Source organism: Eutrigla gurnardus (assembly GCF_963514095.1).
Source record: "Eutrigla gurnardus genome assembly, chromosome: 7".
Classification (NCBI taxonomy): domain Eukaryota; kingdom Metazoa; phylum Chordata; class Actinopteri; order Perciformes; family Triglidae; genus Eutrigla; species Eutrigla gurnardus.
In genome coordinates this window covers 14,813,526-14,827,387 of record NC_139921.1, presented here as the reverse complement: position 1 = coordinate 14,827,387, position 13,862 = coordinate 14,813,526, and the positions used below count along the sequence as shown (strand labels likewise).

Sequence of the window (13,862 nt, the reverse complement as noted above, 5' to 3'; positions counted from 1 at the left end):
AGGCCTATCTATGGCTGCGTTTCGGATCGCATGCATTTGCGCCGATGCATGAACGAGACTTGAAAGTTTCCGCCGGAACACGTCATAAACACGTCAAGTTCCCACCACGTCCAAGTCGGACACAGGTGCACTTCACAGACCGTTTTTTCTTTTTTTTTTAATTTAAACTTTATTAATAATTGTATACATAACAAAAACTATCGCGCCAGGGGAAACTTCACGGACTTTGCACAAAGAATATGGCCTGCCCAGTGGCGCTGGCTTTCTCCGTCACTGACGAACTCGAGCCGAGGCATTTGAAGTCCCGTTGTTGACGGAGGCTGAGGAATTTTCTCACGTGGGAAATACCACGTGATAATTCTAACCAACTAGGGCAACGTTGAGGGGAGTGTCTTATGTCCGCACATATTTCAGACCATCTGCAGAGAAAAGCATGCGAAGGGAGGTACCCTGGAGATCCCGCAAGTTTTTAAAGTCATGTGACATGTCGCGAAGGGAAGTTATCACCAGCATTTGTGACGTTTTTTTCCCAGAATGCCTGGTTTTGCGAGGCAAATGCATGCGCATGCTTGATTCGAAACAAGCCTTATAACAGTGCGTGGAGAGTTTGTGTGCCGTCATGTGACTGCCTGGCTGCATTTGATTGGTGAAACGGAGTCACGTGAGAGTCTTGAAAGAAGACTCAGACAGAAATAAACAGATGGCACAGTGTGACGTTAACCTCAGCATGGAGCCTAATACGCCACCCAGCTGCAACAATAACCTGATGAACAAACATGTTAAACATCATTTAACTTCATTATGATTATAATGTCAGTTAGAACCTGAGGGGATGAACAGTTGTTTGTAATTGTTTCATCACTAATTTCTGATTCCTCTTCAGACTCAGTGGCTGTAACCTCTCAGAGAGAAGCTGTGAAGGTCTGTCCTCAGTTCTCAGCTCCCAGTCCTCCAGTCTAAGAGACCTGGACCTGAGTAACAACGACCTGCAGGATTCAGGAGTGAAGCTGCTGTCTGCTGGCCTGGAGAGTCCACACTGTCGACTGGAAACTCTCAGGTCAGATTCAACTACTTTGAGAAGTTTACCTATGAAGCTTTCAATGATGCGTTTACATGCACCAAATATTCAGTTATTTATATTCACGTATTCCTAAAAAGACACGTTTGCTACTAATCTGTTTACATGGCTGATGAAATACTGTTTCTGCTGCTAACGACTTGCCAGCAAAAGAACAAAACAAAACTTTTGTCAAAACCAAACCTCTTGTTTATCTTTTCCCTGCCGTTCCATGTTTTAATAGTTTTATAAATCCACCTGGTGTTTATAAATGCTGTTGCAGACGTCAGTCTACATTTGTGAACATCACTCCATGAACATGTGAGCCTGAACTACAACACCAGACTGTCTCTGCTGTCAAGGTGGAGCCAGTTTGAACCACTTTCTATACAGTTGAGTTTATTGAGTTTTATATGAAATGAACTAATATTCTTGTCACGAGGACTTCCGGTGGCGCCATGTTGTAGTCGGCAGCGGGAAAAGTAGCTCTAAAGAAAACCAATTAAAACAAGCCATTAACTTAAGCAAAAACGGCAGAAAGTACGGAAACCTGGAAAATAAGTCGAAGGCAAGTTGTACCGAGTCGGTGGAGGGAGTGAGCCCAGATATGGAGCGGCTAGAGTCGGCTAGCAGCGAACATGACTCGTTCATATTAATGGAGCTGCGCAAATTCAGACAGCAACATGCCGAAGCAGCAGGTGACAACAAGAGAGCTATGACTAGACTCGAATGAACATGAAGGAGCTTATGGAAAGAACGGCATCCCTGGAGCAAAGAGCGGGACACATGGAGGAAAGAATTGGAAATACAGAGGACAGGGCGACGCGACCGGAGCGGGTGGCCGCCTTCCTACTCCAGCAAACGGCCAAACTATCTGGTAAGTGCGATGACCTGGAGTCAAGAATGAGACGCAAGAATATACGGATTCACGGCATCCCAGAGGGCGCAGAGAAGAACGACACCATAGACTTCATAACGGGACTCATTAAGTCCAGAATCCAAATCGCAGGCGACATAGAAATACGCATAGAGAGGGCGCACCGGTCACTGGCAGCTAAACCCAAGGACAGCTCAGCCCCGCCGAGAGCGATCATTGTGCACTTCTTGGATTACAAAGTTAAGGAATATGTGATACGGCAAGCCTGGAAACCAAGCCTACATACGAGGGACAAACCATCTACTTTAATCAAGACTACACGACGGAGGTTCAAAAGAAGAGGAAACAGGTTAGGGATGTCATCAAAAAGCTGAAGGAGAAAAACGTGAAGGCACAGTCCCCCTACCCAGCCCAGCTTAAAGTGTTTTTGGACTCAGGGACAAAGACATTTGCCACACTAACGGAGGCGGCACCTGTGTTAAAGGACATGGGGATTGAGGTGGATGAAGACAGGACGGAGAGGCTGCAGAGGATGATGACGCAGAGCAGCTGGACCGCGGCGACAGGACAGAGAGGGAGGCGGAGATGGTCCCACATCACAGAAGAAGACGTACATGCCCTCATGGAGTAAACTCAACACCTCTACTGATATCATAAGAACAAAACAATAAAATAAAGGTGAGGTGTAATAATGAACAGTTAAGAATAGGTAATACTTTTTGTATCTGCCTTCACTACAGGGTCTGGAGAATATGAGCGAAGCTAGTTTATGCACTACTTGTTAAACTGACAGAAATATTGGTTTTATGAAGAGTGAATTTGTAACTTTGAGTTCTTAACAACCTTAGGTTGTGGTTGCACATAGTGCTTTTTCCCCAGAGAGAAAACGCCACGACTCTCTGATGACGGGACTTTTGGAAGACACACGTTCATGTTCCTGTTTTACATGGGTTCTGGTTCTGATGGAGATGTACATTTCTTGTTTTCTTTATTATGCAAGGTTTTGTTTAATTTCTTACTTTTGTTTGAGGTATAGAGCTCGTGGGTCTTATTTGGAAATAATATGAATAAGCTTAATCTTGTGTCATACAACGTACACGGTCTGAATCATCCCATTAAGAGGAAAAAGATACTGAGCCAACTAAAACAATTACAATGTTCAATAGCTTTACTACAAGAGACACATCTGACAGACATCGAACATACAAAATTAAAAAGGGAATGGGTGAACCAGGTATTTTATGCCTCATATGGCAAAAGGAGAGTGGTAGCTATTTTAATTGAATGAGGAGGAGAAGAAGGGAGGAAGAGGAGAGGAAGACAGGAGTGGAGAGTGAGGAGGAGGAGGAGTTTAGAGGAGAGGAAGACAGGAGTGGAGAGTGAGGAGGAGGAGTTTAGAGGAGAGGAAGACAGGAGTGGAGAGTGAGGAGGAGGAAGACAGGTTTGGTTTGGTTTTAAAAGTCCCTTTATTGAGCCTCTTCAAGAAACAAAAACAATAGTTACTTGTTCATTTAGTTCAGGATACCAACAACAAACAACAACAAGCAAATCAACACCATCAAACCAAAGCGAGTTTCAGATATGTATATCCAGATCCCCGTTTTCTCCCACGGAGCACAAAACCTCCCCAACAGCCCATGTTCTTTTAAAAACCTGCAAGGTGTTCATCATTTTGTAGTAGACATATTCCACCCGCAGTCGGGCCTTCAGCAGTCCTCTCAGAACTGCCACTGGCTCCACACTGCCCACTGTTTGAGCTTGGTTTCTGCGGGTCAGCCAGATGGCCAACTTTGCAGAACCAGAAATAAAGTTCAACAGAGTGTGGACAGACTTTTTTTTAACACAATATTTTGGTCCAAAGATAAACAAGTCAAAGGAAAAAACCTCCCCAAGCCCCCGAAACCAGGTTTTTAACAGTTCAAACAAAGTATCCAGACGAGGACACTGAACAAATAAGTGTGCCAAAGTCTCAGCCTGCGAACAAAAAGTACACCCCTCCTCCAGCTCAGGATCAAGGTGCACTCTGTATCTGTTTGTAGCTATTGCCCCGTGTACAATCCTCCACTGGAGGTCTGCTGTCCGTTTTTTCAAAGGGCAGCTTGTACAGGGACCGCCAGCTGCCTTTCGGGGAATAGTCTGGGCCAAAGAAACCAGTCCACCTCGACTCCTCCATCCCCGCCAGAGACTGTACATTCAGGGTTTTGATGCTGATGTGATACAGTGCTTTTTTTTTCCACAGCCTGAAATTTTCCCAGGTGAGGAGTTACAAATGACAGCAGCTGACCTTCTCCCTCCTGCCACTCCCCCACTGCTGGGGTGATGAACAGAGAGGGGAAGCTGTATTCACAATCCTCACTCCACTGATCACACAGCGTGCGATCTTCAGCCGTCTCTCGAAGGTGTTGAGGCAGGGCAGCACAAACTTCCTCCACCACTTTCTTGATTAGCCTGATAGAGGTGATGTTGCTGTTGTTTCTCAAATTGTCCAGAGATGTCTCCGTCATCTTCATCAGGTGGCCCAGTTTGGTGCAGCCAGCTCCTCTCAATTTAGCTTGCAGGCTGGCAGACTGCAGAGTTCGGGTACTGATAAAACTGTTGGAGAACAGAGGTTCCTCGAACAGCCACAGCCGGAGTCTCTGCAGTGTCACGCTTTATCCTGAAAATCTGCCAAGCCTGCAGAACCGAGGTGTAAAAAGGCGTCAATCCATTTAGGTCCATGTTCTCGGTTTGTAGAAGGAACAAGTGTTTATCATACTCCAGCCGTCTGGCTTTTCTCAGCAGCCAGCGGGCCGTGTCGCACCAGCTTGGAACACAGTCATAGATAATTTTTTGTGCCATTTTGAGTCTGAAAGCAGCGATCTTTGATTGGATGCTGATTAGTCCCTGACCCCCTTCAGCCACAGGTAGGTAGAGGGCAGCTGCACGGATCCAGTGTTTGCCAGACCAGAAAAAGTCCAAGATGGCCCGTTGAATATCCTCTCTCAGGCCTCTTGGTGGTGTCATCGCAATTAGTTTGTGCCAGAGGGTCGAGGCAACCAAATTATTGGCAACAAGAACTCTTCCCCTATGTGACAAATGGGGTGGCAACCATTTCCATTTAGACAACCTAGTACACACTTTCTCCTTCACTCCTTCCCAATGTTTTGTCTGGAAGCCCTCTGTCCCCAAAAAGACTCCCAGCACCTTCAATCCCTCTTCCCCCCATTCAAGTCCCCCAGGCAGACCTGGCATTTCCTGTTTGTTACAGTGTCCAACCCACAAAGCTTTGCTTTTTGCTCAGTTCACCCGTGCAGAAGACCACTCTTTGTATAGGGACAGGGTATCCTTCAAACCTTGAACATCCCCCTGGTTAGAGATAAAAATATTAACATCATCTGCATAGGCAGAAAGGGTCGGAATACCTCGGTCAGGCTTGAAGGAACCAGTCAATGCGAGACCACCGAGGCGACTTCTCAGCCTGCACAGCAAGGGTTCAATAGCCAGGCTGTATAGCTGGCCCGAGATAGGACAACCCTGTCTGATTCCCCGCTCTACAGGGATTGGCCGACTCAATCCTGCCCCCACCTTCACCATACACTGTGCATCCCTGTACAACAAACTCACCCAAGCCAAAAAACCCTCACCGATACCAAATGCCTTCAGTGCAGAAAACAAATAAGAGTGATCCACCCTGTCGAATGCTTTCTCCTGGTCCAAAGAGACAATGCCAACGCTGACATTATCACCTTTGCACACATCAATAACATCACGAATGAGGAATATGTTATCCATGATCGTCCTATCGGGAATACATTAGGTTTGATCAGGATGTACAATTATTTCCAGTATATCCTTAAGTCTGTTTGATAAGGCTCTGGAAAGCACCTTGTAGTCTGCGCAAAGGAGGGCCACAGGCCTCCAGTTTTTCAGTAAGGCCAGATCTCCTTTTTTTGGCAGCAGGGAAAGCACTGCGCGCTGACAGGAAACAGGAAGAGATCCTGTTCTAAAACACTCCAACAGAACACTGTGCAGGTCCGGTCCAAGGATATTCCAAAAGTGTTTTAAAAAGTCTGTGGAAAGACCGTCAATCCCCGGTGCCCGTCCTGTTGCCATCTGATTGACAGCAATCGTCAGCTCCTCTAAAGTCAGCTCGAGATCCAGAGCAGCTTTCTCTCCCTCACTGAGCTGAGGAAGCCCCTCCAGGAGCTCCTCGCGGCTTTCCATGCTGCACTGCCCTTCTGCAAAGAGTTTAGTGTAGAAGTCCATTGCATGGCTCCTCATTTAATTTGGACAGGTGGTCACTCTGCCTCCTGGCAGCTCAAGGCAGGCCATGCTTTTCCTCTGTGCCACCGTCCTCTCCAGGTTGAAAAAGAAAGAGGTCGGGGCATCCATGTCCTTCAGCTGGAGGAAACGAGACCTTACCAAAGCCCCCTTCACTCTCTCCTGCAGGAAGGAGCTCAGAGCCAATCTCTTCTCCTTCAGCAGATGGCCTTTATTTGGATCTGAGTCTCCCTGTATCTCCTCTTCCATGCTCTTGATGCTCGCTTCAAGTTCCTGAACTGTTGATTTTATCTTAGCAGTTGAATGGGAGGTGTACTGCTGGCAAAAAACACGAATCTGTGCCTTGCCCACCTCCCACCACAGCTTCAGAGAACTGAAGTTTGCTTTTTGAAGCTTCCACTTTTGCCACAGAGAGTGAAAGTGCTGGCAAAAAACTGTGTCCTGCAGGAGCTTGTTATTAAAGAGCCAGTAGGACTTAACCCTTTCACCTGGCGAGATGTTCAAAATTAAATTGACAAAATGGTGGTCAGTGAAACCAACTGGATTTATGTTACAGTGCATTAGTCTGGAGCTTAGGTTTGGGGAAATATAGATCCTGTCCAGTCGTGCAGCGGAGACCCTGTTGTTACTGACCCTCACCCATGTGTATTGTCTGGACTGTGAATGTTAACCCTCCATGTGTCTAACAGATCCAGATGTGTGATGATGTTATTGAGACTTTGAGCTGACTGAGGATGAGGTTCCTCACTTGTCCTGTCTAAAGTGAAATCTAGTGTGCAGTTAAAATCTCCATCGATGATGAGCTGATCCTGATGATAATTTCTTAGCTCATTTTCCATCAGGTTGAAGAACCTCACCCTTTCTGCTCCATTATTTGGAGCATAAACATTAACAAAACAGAACACATTGTTGTGTATTTCTGCCTGTACAATAAGCAGACGGCCCTTCAGCACTTCAGTGTAGGATAGGACTGTTGCATTAGCTGTTGTTCTGAACAAGACAGCTACTCCTGCACTGAAATTAGTGCCATGACTGAGGACACATGGACCCTGCCACCATAATCTCCAGTCTACTTCGTCTGTGTGGTTTGAATGTGTCTCCTGCAGGAACAACACATCTGTATTTTTTAAAGTGGAAACTTCAGCTATCAGAGCCCTCTTGTGTCTGTCTCTCTCCCCATTGATGTTCAGAGACCCTATTTTAAGACTCCTCATGAGGAAGTTTGAAAGAAGAAACACACACGAAAAAGCTATCAGATTACAGTAAGTAGAGAAAGCTAGCCTGTGATGCATGATCGCGTTTTACTTTCTGGTTCTTTTTCCGACAAGTTTGCCTTTTGTTGCTTTCCTCAATGTTGTTAAATGTTTTTTGAGGCGAAAGCGTTTCTTTTCATCCAAAAGGTCAAACCCAACCAATCTTTTTAGGATATCAACAGATCTAATGAATTTGTCAGTGTCACTGAAATAATCACTGACTTTAACAGATTTCTTATAGGTTTCATCCAGAAATTGTTTGATTTCTTCCAGAGAGTAGAGATCTTTGCTTCTTGTGGATATTTCGCCTACAGAAGTGGTATCTGACTCAGAGTCATACTCCATGTCATCTGCTTCCCCTGACACCTGGCTGCTGAACACACCCAATCCTTCTTCACTGATCTCACTGTTGTGTGTGTCTACAACACTTGTTGATGCTCTCAGGCTGCGTCTCTTCAACCCTATCTGTATTATTTTTGAACAGTGCACCAGTCGTGCTGGCCGTGTCCACAACACCATCATCGGCACTGGCTTCGGGACCGCTGGGCCAGCCCGCGTCGGCACCGGCAGCGGAGCCCGCCGCGAAGCCCACAGGAGCCGCAGCGGAACCCGCCGCGGAGCCCACCGCGGAGGCCGCAGGACCCGCCGCGGAGACCGCCGCGGAACCCGCCGCGGAACCCGCAGGAGGCGCGGTGCTAGCCGCTGCGCCGGCCCGATCTACGCTACCCACCGCATCACTGCCGCGAGCTGCCGCCTGCTGTTTGTGCGGACAGGCGTAGCGTTTGTGTCCCACATCTCCACAGTCAAAACACTTCATCTGTCCTGAGCTGGCGTACACCATATAAGAGCCGTCACCATGTTTGACTCTGAATGACACATCCAGTGTTTGTGTGGGCGAGTCCAGGAACATGAACACTTGTCTCCTCAGAGACTGGACATGCTTCAGTTTTGGGTCCTTACACCTCAAACTGACAGTTTTAAAGCCGCTTGCAAATTTCCCAAACCTCTGCAGTTCGTTCTCCAACAGCTCATTTGGAATAAACGGCGGGACACCGGATAGGGTGATCCGCGATGAGGGAGCAGACAGCAGGGACACCTGCACAAACAAATCTCTGACAAACACTCCACTCTGCACCAGCTGATGAACAAGTGGCTCGTCTTTAACGAACACAACCACTGCTTTGTTCATCCGCGATGCAAAGCAGAGCTTGTCGTATCCCACCTGCTCACCTGCAGCCAGCAGAACTTCCTCCACACTAACACTGCTATCCGGCGGGACTATCCTCACTCCCTGCCGGAGACGGAGGTGGCGTCTCGGCGGACGCCATTCCTCCCAAGACATTTATTCTAACTTTTCTCTGAGTTTTGTCGACATAAGAATGACTCGACCCACAAGAATATGCGTGATGAGCAGCTACAAACAGAATCTCACATCAGAAACATTCAGAAATGAACTGATTCACAACTGAAAGTGAAACTTAAATAGGATCGACAGATTCACTGACTTTAGACGGTAAAAGTCGGGGGATTTCAAAAAGTGGGCGGTATATTGTGACTCCTGCATAAATGATTGCACATACACTTGCATATTTATGCACATTTGTCTCTGAATGACAAGGATTTAGAATAAAACAAACGTTAAAAGAGTTATATCTATGGCTGCGTTTCGGATCGCATGCATTTGCGCCGATGCATGAACGAGACTTGAAAGTTTCCGCCGGAACTCGTCATAAACACGTCAAGTTCCCACCACGTTCAAGTCGGACACAGGTGCACTTCACGGACCGTTTTTTCTTCTTTTTTTTTATTTAAACTTTATTAATAATTGTATACATAACAAAAACTATCGCGCCAGGGGAAACTTAAAATAACGGTTTGAGTCGCCCTCGCTCACTTGCCCTAAAGCCGCGTTCACACCGAACGCGATAGACGCGAATACAATCGCGTGAGACGCGTGTATCGCGCCGCTTGATCATTTTGGACTATTCGCTTCATTCGCGTCATTCGCTGCATTCGCGCCATTCGCGTCATTCGCGCATGACGCTCATTTTTGAACCGGTGTCGCTCTAGCGGGGGAAACGAGGGCAGCGCCGGCGGGGAGCCGGCGGGTCACGTCGGCGGACCCTCCTCCTCCGCCTCGGGGTACCCGATGCCAGAGTCGTGAGCCTCCTCCGGGAGCCACGTCACTCGTACCTCTCCCCAGGGAGAGTCGGGGCCACATTCGACTACGACCTCAGATCAGACGAGACAACCCGCTGAATTTAAGCATATTAATAAGCGGAGGAAAATAAACTATCTAGGATTCCCTCAGTTACGGCGAGCGAAGAAGGAAGAGCCCAGCCCCGAATCCCCGTCCGACGGGCGGACGTGGGAAATGTGGCGTAGGCTACGGAAGACCGCTTGCCCGGTGTCGCTCGGGGGCCTGAGTCCTTCTGATCGAGGCTCAGCCCGTGGACTGTGTGAGGCCGGTAACGGCCCCCGTCCTGCCGGGGTCCGGTCTTCCCGAGTCGGGTTGTTTGGGAATGCGGCCCGTCCATCTCAGCTCATCTGTCTGTCGGCTTGAACTCGTCGCTGATTGGATGTCGCGGCGCGATGCCGCCTGAAAAGTTCGATATTTTCAACTTTATTCGCGTCGCTTCAGACGCGCCATTCGCTTCATTCGCGCCATTCGCGCCGCGTCAGACGCGCCATTCGCTTCATTCGCTTCAGACGCGCCATTCGCGTCAGACGCTTCATTCGCGTCAGACGCTTCATTCGCGTCAGACGCTTCATTCGCGTCAACGCGCCATTCGCGTCAGACGCGCCATTCGCGCCGCGTCTCATCGCGCCAGACGCTCCATTCGCGCCGCCTCCGCCTGAATCGCGTGTCATCGCGCCATTTACATTGATTTTCAATGTAGAGTCGCCGCTCAATTCGCGTCCATCGCGTTCAGTGTGAACGCCGCATAAGCACTTGCCCTCGGGGGAATCCCCGCCGCCATCTTAAGGGCTGTTCCAATTCCCTGAACAGCTGAAGTGAACTCCGTGAGATCGACCCTTGAGGGCTGAGTGATCGAGTGAACAACGATAGTCACTTCAGAGCTGTATATCACCCACAATGCATTGCAGTGGTGCACGAAAAATATGTCCATGCGGTGGCGATAATGAACCTCAAACACCATTGTCTGCTGTCTATTCACCACCAAGGAAGAAGAAGAAAGAAGAAAGTAGAAAATGAATTAAATTTAATTCATTTTCTTAAATTATGCAATTAGACTGTCTGTTGCAGAGTTATGGCAGAGCCCACCGTTTACAAGTGTAAGTATATAAGCCGATGTATTGCCATCAAGCGCAGAATACGTCCTTGTCTCAATGAAATGAGTCTCCACATATTTTGTGTAATTTGGAATAGGCAGTATAGCGCTACTCCAACAACGTGTGGTTGATCCATGATTATCTGGGCTGTTAGTGAACGAGGGCAGGTGTGTTCCATTTACCTCTTTCACTCCCCCTCCGCCCTCTTTCCCTCCGCCCTCCAAGGGGCCTCCGTGTGACGTCATAGCAAGGGCTGAGGGCAAGTGAGCGAGGGCGACTCAAACCGATATTAAAACGCAGCTCCGGACTTTGCACAAAGAATATGGCCTGCCCAGTGGCGCTGGCTTTCTCCGTCACTGACGAACTCGAGCCGAGGCATTTGAAGTCCCGTTGTTGACGGAGGCTGAGGAATTTTCTCACGTGGGAAATACCACCTGATAATTCTAACCAACTAGGGCAACGTTGAGGGGAGTGTCTTATGTCCGCACATATTTCAGACCATCTGCAGAGAAAAGCATGCGAAGGGAGGTACCCTGGAGATCCCGCGAGTTTTTAAAGTCATGTGACATGTCGCGAAGGGAAGTTATCACCAGCATTTGTGACGTTTTTTTCCCAGAATGCCTGGTTTTGCGAGGCAAATGCATGCGCATGCTTGATTCGAAACAAGCCTTATAACAGTGCGTGGAGAGTTTGTGTGCCGTCATGTGACTGCCTGGCTGCGTTTGATTGGTGAAGCGGAGTTACGTGAGAGTGTTGAAAGAAGACTCAGACAGAAATGAACAGATGGCACAGTGTGACGTTAACCTCACCATGGAGCCTAATACGCCACCCAGCTGCAACAATAACCTGATGAACAAACATGTTAAACATCATTTAACTTCATTATGATTATAATGTCAGTTAGAACCTGAGGGGATGAACAGTTGTTTGTAATTGTTTCATCACTTATTTCTGATTCCTCTTCAGACTCAGTGGCTGTAACCTCTCAGAGAGAAGCTGTGAAGGTCTGTCCTCAGTTCTCAGCTCCCAGTCCTCCAGTCTAAGAGACCTGGACCTGAGTAACAACGACCTGCAGGATTCAGGAGTGAAGCTGCTGTCTGCTGGCCTGGAGAGTCCACACTGTCGACTGGAAACTCTCAGGTCAGATTCAACTACTTTGAGAAGTTTACCTATGAAGCTTTCAATGATGCGTTTACATGCACCAAATATTCAGTTATTTATATTCACGTATTCCTAAAAAGACACGTTTGCTACTAATCTGTTTACATGGCTGATGAAATACTGTTTCTGCTGCTAACGACTTGCCAGCAAAAGAACAAAACAAAACTTTTGTCAAAACCAAACCTCTTGTTTATCTTTTCCCTGCCGTTCCATGTTTTAATAGTTTTATAAATCCACCTGGTGTTTATAAATGCTGTTGCAAACGTCAGTCTACATTTGTGAACGTCACTCCATGAACATGTGAGCCTGAACTACAACACCAGACTGTCTCTGCTGTCAAGGTGGAGCCAGTTTGAACCACTTTCTATACAGTTGAGTTTATTGAGTTTTATATGAAATTAACTAATATTCTTGTCACGAGGACTTCCGGTGGCGCCATGTTGTAGTCGGCAGCGGGAAAAGTAGCTCTAAAGAAAACCAATTAAAACAAGCCATTAACTTAAGCAAAAACGGCAGAAAGTACGGAAACCTGGAAAATAAGTCGAAGGCAAGTTGTACCGAGTCGGTGGAGGGAGTGAGCCCAGATATGGAGCGGCTAGAGTCGGCTAGCAGCGAAAATGACTCGTTCATATTAATGGAGCTGCGCAAATTCAGACAGCAACATGCCGAAGCAGCAGGTGACAACAAGAGAGCTATGACTAGACTCGAATGAACATGAAGGAGCTTATGGAAAGAACGGCATCCCTGGAGCAAAGAGCGGGACACATGGAGGAAAGAATTGGAAATACAGAGGACAGGGCGACGTGACCGGAGCGGTCGGCCGCCTTCCTACTCCAGCAAACGGCCAAACTATCTGGTAAGTGCGATGACCTGGAGTCAAGAATGAGACGCAACAATATACGGATTCACGGCATCCCAGAGGGCGCAGAGAAGAACGACACCATAGACTTCATAATGGGACTCATTAAGTCCAGACTCCAAATCGCAGGCGACATAGAAATACGCATAGAGAGGGCGCACCGGTCACTGGCGGCTAAACCCAAGGACAGCTCAGCCCCGCCGAGAGCGATCATTGTGTGCTTCCTGGATTACAAAGTTAAGGAATATGTGATACGGCAAGCCTGGAAACAGAAGACTACATACGAGGGACAAACCATCTACTTTAATCAAGACTACACGACGGAGGTTCAAAAGAAGAGGAAACAGGTTAGGGATGTCATCAAAAAGCTGAAGGAGAAAAACGTGAAGGCACAGTCCCCCTACCCAGCCCAGCTTAAAGTGTTTTTGGACTCAGGGGCAAAGACATTTCCCACACTAACGGAGGCGGCACCTGTGTTAAAGGACATGGGGATTGAGGTGGATGAAGACAGGACGGAGAGGCTGCACAGGATGATGACACAGAGCAGCTGGACCGCGGCGACAGGACAGAGAGGGAGGCGGAGATGGTCCCACATCACAGAAGAAGACGTACATGCCCTCATGGAGTAAACTCAACACCTCTACTGATATCATAAGAACAAAAGGGAGGAAGAGGAGAGGAAGACAGGAGTGGAGAGTGTGGAGGAGGAGTTTAGATGAGAGGAAGAGGAGGAAGACAGGAGTGGAGGGTGAGGAGGAGGAGGAGTTTAGAGGAGAGGAAGAGGAGGAAGACAGGAGTGGAGAGTGAAGGAGAGGAGAACAGAAGGAGAGAGAAAACATATTTAGTGAGTTAAGAGACAGTTGTAAGAGTATACTGTATACAACTATACACTGTGCTACAATTCTCAGTTACACTCTTGTAAATCCACAGATGTTCTCTGTGGTGGATTTGTATTGTTTTTTGTGCTTGTTGTTTGGCACTTCATTTCATTAAAAGTAGTTAAATATGCTTGTGTTTCTTGTATGATAAATGTTTAGTATGTAGTGTATAAGCACGGCCACGGGAACAGTACATCTATATCTATTATAGTATTATTTGTTG

General features: G+C 47.5%; 2 protein-coding genes across 8 annotated transcripts in view; both read left to right on the top strand.

Moving 5' to 3' along the window:
* Positions 1-13,862, top strand: part of LOC311015864 (scavenger receptor cysteine-rich type 1 protein M130-like) — a gene marked incomplete at its 3' end in the record, with an annotated part of 214,626 nt that overhangs the window by 143,089 nt on the left and 57,675 nt on the right. The window lies entirely within an intron of this gene.
* LOC311016165 (uncharacterized protein) overlaps positions 1-13,862 on the top strand; it is a 70,335-nt gene that overhangs the window by 33,814 nt on the left and 22,659 nt on the right. For all 7 annotated transcript variants that reach the window (XM_084013710.1, XM_084013709.1, XM_084013707.1 and 4 more), the window contains 2 exons: positions 884-1,057; positions 11,708-11,881. In XM_084013710.1, the coding sequence (XP_083869836.1) occupies positions 884-1,057; positions 11,708-11,881 (348 nt within the window). The remainder of the gene's footprint in view (positions 1-883; positions 1,058-11,707; positions 11,882-13,862) is intronic.